Consider the following 4,940-nt stretch of genomic DNA (forward strand, 5'->3'; position numbering starts at 1 on the left):
CTTCTTTTTGAAATTAATTGGGGGATATTCCCCCCACCCCCCTTCCTGTTCTCCTGCAGGGATGTCAAGCCTGCGTATGCCAAGGTTATTGTCCCAGGGTGACCGAGTAACATTTAGAGCCAGATCTGCTCAGTCGGGACTGAGCCTAGAGCTGATCCCGTTGATAAACCACAGGGTTCTAGGTTGTGTGTGTGTTTTTTTTGTGTTTTGTTTGTTTTTTGTTTTTATTTTTGAAAGCAGATCTTGCAGATCAGTAGCTTTTCTCTTCAATACTAAGCAATGACCCAAGTGATGCATGTTTGCCTTGCGAGGTGTTCTAGTAGGATTCTGTGTACACCAGCTCTGCTTCATCACCTGCTTCCCAGGGTCACTTCTGCTCCGCTGCCCTGAGGACAGCTGTTGCTTTCGCCCTGACTTGGTGCGGGCAGGAGCAGCTGCAGGCAGCGTGATTCTCCGTAGTGCCCGTGGGTCACAGTGTCTCTTCTATATGGGCGCTCATTTTCACAGGTGTTTTACAACACCAAAGGGTTTCCTTAGGACCTTTCAAAAAAAGCAAAAATGCAAACTCCGAATACTTTGATGTTCTCTGAGAGTGAGCCAATGTTAGGATTTTTTTTTCCTTTTTTGCCATTCCTGAAAGTGAAATCTCTGCACTGAAACTTCCCTTTAAAAGCTATTTTTTTTATCACATCAGCAGCATAGCTGCCAATTTGAATCCCAGGGTGCTGCCAGCTTTATTTCCATGTCTGTTAACAATGTAACTACGTAGGTACTCAGTGTTTCCCATCAATTTTCTTCCTGTATCAATTGCAAACTCAGGTGGTCTCATCGCTTCTTCCTCTGTCCTGTTCTCCAGCAGCCTGAGGAATTTCAAGGCAGCAAAGGTGCTCTTTTGCATTTTGTCTGCCACCCTCTGCGAAATGCTGCACTGAAAGACCCAGCAGATTACAGATGACACAGGCAGGATGACACGCGCCAGCTGAAAGCTCTGTTTGGCTCAGACTTTTGGGGATTTTTTTGTTTATTTTCTGTCAGGAAAGTATTTTTTCTTTTGCTGTAATAATTAAGAAAAGTATGGACATATGACTTAAGAAGGAAGGTCACAAACTATTGCACTAAATAAAAATCTGGAAGTGCCTAAAATACATTACTAAAAGATGTTGCCAGTGACTGTATTGATGGTAATACGGAATCACAGCTCTGGTATTTAATAATTAGTGTATGGTACCTCTGTCTCCTCCGCCACGCTTTCCTTTTTAGCAATACCCTGGGGGATGTAGTAGTAATACCTTAATTTTTGAGTCCGATTTTTAAGAACATAAGCTCAACATCTGGTTTTGGTATCGGCAAATACTCACTTTATTTGCCACGTGTCTTAAGTTTCATATGCCTTTAAAGTGCCAGCTGTATTTTGAAGATGTTCTTATAGTTGTTTCAAGTGTAATTTTGAATGCTACAAATGGAAAGATTATTTTTCTGTGAATAAACAGTGTTAAACACAGTACCCTCAGGCTTGTTTTTGCAAGGTCAGCGCTCAGTGTGCGTCGATGCACAGGCGTGCCCATCGCCATTATTCATGTTAATGGCATGTAAAGTACACGCAGTGTTGGCATCAAGTTTCAAAACTAACTTTAGCAGAGCAAAGGGAGCTGAAAATTTAGAACCTAGGTGGGCTGACCTGTACCAGAGGCGGAGCTCTCACTCCAGGTTGAGTAAAATCAAAGCTGGGACATAGTTTTTGAGAGTAAAATCAAGAGCAGCATCCTCCTGCTTTTAATTTTTTAATGTTTTTCCTTTTTAATCCTGCCAGTCTTATTGGGGGCTTTCAGGGGAATGCTAAAATAAAAGATGTTTAACTAAGAAGATGGTGTGACGAAAGACTTGAGATTGAAAGTGAGAGACTGATTGCGATACTTCGCTCATGTGTTGTTTCCTCTTTGCGCAGGGAAAACAAGATGCTGTGGAGCAGAGAGCTGCTTAGCCAGTGGCTTCAGGGAGCCTGAGGGAGATTTACAAAACACAAGTTACCTCACACAAGTAGGGATTCGGTGTGTTCTTTTTGGTATTGGCAGTTAAGGAGTTTGCTGGTCTTTGAGGAAATGCCAGTCTTGGAGCTGAGATCGGTTGAGCCACACCACAGGTTACAATTCACTTGCTCCTCACGGAGGAGCCACAGTTGAATAGTGATGTAGATCAGTGACAAATACGTTGCTGCTTTCACACTAGGTTTTTACTGCAGGTGAAAAATTGGGGAGAGGGAGAAATGGGAAAAACTGTTTTCAAATCACAGGGAGAGCCAGGGATAGGGTGTACATCCCCCAGCCTGGGCAGCCAGCTCAGCCTTTTTCGGGGAGCACAAGCCCATGACAGCACGCCTCTTTGATGTCTGGTTTCTTACATGCTGCCCCTGTGCCTTTTTTAAGCAGCGTTCCTGTGTTGGCTTGTGCGGGAGCACTCTGGTCTGCGTGTCCCCCCAGCCCTCTCCCACAAAAAGTGATGCTGGGACAGTGTGATTTCACCCCTCTCCCAGTGGCTTAGGGCAGGTTTTGCCAGTAGAGGGGAACTAAAGAAAAGAGTATTTTTTTTTTTTTGTTATGTATCAGGCTGTCACTGGTTTCAGAGAGTCTGCATAGTCTGATACCAGGTTGAATGTTCCTTCTAACAGTACTGCTAAATGAAGACAGGATTAGTTTTTTTTAAAGATATTTAATAAGATACTTCTTTCAAATCAGTACAAAAATTTTAAATACAAAATTATTTGCTTTTGACATATCTCATATATTCTGGGAACACACCGAAGTCACCAGTGCCTGGTAAACTGTCTGTCCGTTCCTGCCACCGTTCCATAAAATTTCTGAGATAAAGCACCGCATTATATCACTGGAGTCCTTAGTCACTGTTAGACTGCATTAAACTCTGCATTTAAATAATGGTAATGCCAGTTAAATCCAATCTTAGTTCTGCATGAAAAATCTAGTTCATTTTTGAATCAAAAGCAGTAGCATTAGCTAAAGACACTGAAGAAGTGCAATGAGTATTGAGCTCTTTCAACTAGCGTAACGGTGTGTGATGTGCAGCACTGTACAGGGAACCACCACAAAGTACACTGCCCTCTGGAAAGGAATACTTCTGAGGTGAGATTAGCACCATTGATGAACTGACAGCTCTTGCAGAGGCGTTGCTTTCCTCGTGTACAGAGAAGATTGAGGCCTGCAGGTTCTCCTTGCCAGTTCGTAACGTATAAATAAGGAATGAAAATCAGCTTTCATAAAAGTGAAGTTTTCAGATAAATTTGCATGATCAGTATTGGTGGTAAATTCATTGGTTGATTGCCAACAGCAAATTAGTTAATTAGCAAACAGTGCTACTTCTGCTTTGCCTAGTCATTTAAGAGTAAACTGATCGAATTTTCACTGAGTGGCAGGACAGGCCTCTCTCCTGACAAGCCAAACAGACGCAGGTTCTTAGAATGAGCCCAGAAATCCCTGTGGATTTATACCGCTCTGCTGAATTGCCGCGTGTTGGCCAAAACGTCCCCATCGTGGCACAAAGCAAATGGGGAGCCCTTCATTTTTGGCTCCGATCTACCTCATCTACTTCAACTGTGCAAACGCAGACAGAGGCTTTTCGAGTGCTGCGGCGTTTGGAGGTGAACCCAGCGCCTGCTGGAGTTGGTGGTGGCATTATGGGTCCAACGACCGCTGGAGGAGGCTTTTGGGAACAGCTACACCATCAATACTCCTTTTCCATCATAAATAAATTGTTCAGGAAAAAACCCCCACACCTGCAGGAAGATTTTACATGGCGGGAAGGGAAATAAAGGTCTCTGGCTAAGAGAACCTTTGCTTGTCAGGCAGACCCGCTGTCAAAAAAAGCCACTAAAAATTTTCCATATAATTTGAGACAGTCCTACTCTGGTTTAAGTCACTGGTTTTCATCTCGTAACTATGATCGATGCAACAGGAGTGAGTGACGTACACTGATTTGAACCTTAGTACTGAATTACTGTGAATGAAATGAAGTAAGCATGGCATCACAGAAATATATAATGTACAGCTAATATGTCCCCCTTAGGTGCAAAACATCTGTTTATGAACCTGATACACATGTTGAGATATGTTCACCACATCTTTTTTTTTTTTTTATAACTAGCTGTGCATAGTGTTAAACCTTGCATTTTATTTTTTGGATTTTTTGTACAAGATGGTCCAAAATGGTCATAAAATGTATCTTTCATGGTATGGAAGTTTGAAGCAGAGAAGGAGGGGTTTGACTCTGTGTGTGTGTGTGTGTGTGTGTCTGGATTTTGTTTTACATGGGATACAACAAGTATCCTGAAAAAGACGAATGAACATACTGCCCAGCATAGAGTCCTGCTGCCTGCTCGGATGGCATTTGAACGTAAACCTTGTCTCCATGCATCAGTTGGACAACGGCGCTGCCCGAAGCCTGGTCCAGGAAGCCCTTCTTGTACTCGTCGTAGGTGTACATCAGTGGCTCGTTGTTCTTGAACAACGCCACCCAGACGCTGGCCCCTTTACAGTGGACATGGTAGGCAAAGTAGTAGACGCCGGGGATCTCGCAGGTGAAGATCCCCGTCTGGGGGTTGTAGTTCTGCCGGCCGTTGTAGAGGAGCTTGTCAAACTTCACAGGCACCCCGACCCGGGGGAAGGGGGTGAGGAGCTCTGCTGTGAACGCAGGCATCTCGAAGACAGCGCCACCAGCTTTTCCTTTCTTGCCTTTGTAGACATAGGGGGGCTTGACACCATCTATCCCTGGCCCCACCTCAGGCAAGTACTGTCCCACAGCTGGTGGAGTGGGCGGGATGATGACTGGGGGACCCGGGGGCCCGGGGGGGCCAGGTGGCCCCTGAAGGCCTGGCTGGCCAGGGGGACCGAGAGCCCCGGGCTTCCCTGGGGGTCCCTGCAGCCCCGCAGCGC

At 44.9% G+C, this 4,940-nt stretch overlaps 1 protein-coding gene across 1 annotated transcript; it reads right to left on the minus strand.

Moving 5' to 3' along the window:
- Nucleotides 1-4,136: 4,136 nt before the first annotated feature.
- Nucleotides 4,137-4,932, minus strand: LOC104489627 (collagen alpha-1(VIII) chain-like). The gene has a single exon (XM_010131805.1). The coding sequence runs from the start codon at nucleotides 4,702-4,704 to the stop codon at nucleotides 4,312-4,314; it is 393 nt and encodes a 130-aa protein (XP_010130107.1). The 5' UTR covers nucleotides 4,705-4,932; the 3' UTR covers nucleotides 4,137-4,311.
- Between the last annotated feature and the right edge of the window lie 8 nt (nucleotides 4,933-4,940).

Source organism: Buceros rhinoceros, unplaced genomic scaffold (assembly GCF_000710305.1).
Source record: "Buceros rhinoceros silvestris isolate BGI_N320 unplaced genomic scaffold, ASM71030v1 scaffold47022, whole genome shotgun sequence".
NCBI lineage: Eukaryota > Metazoa > Chordata > Aves > Bucerotiformes > Bucerotidae > Buceros > Buceros rhinoceros.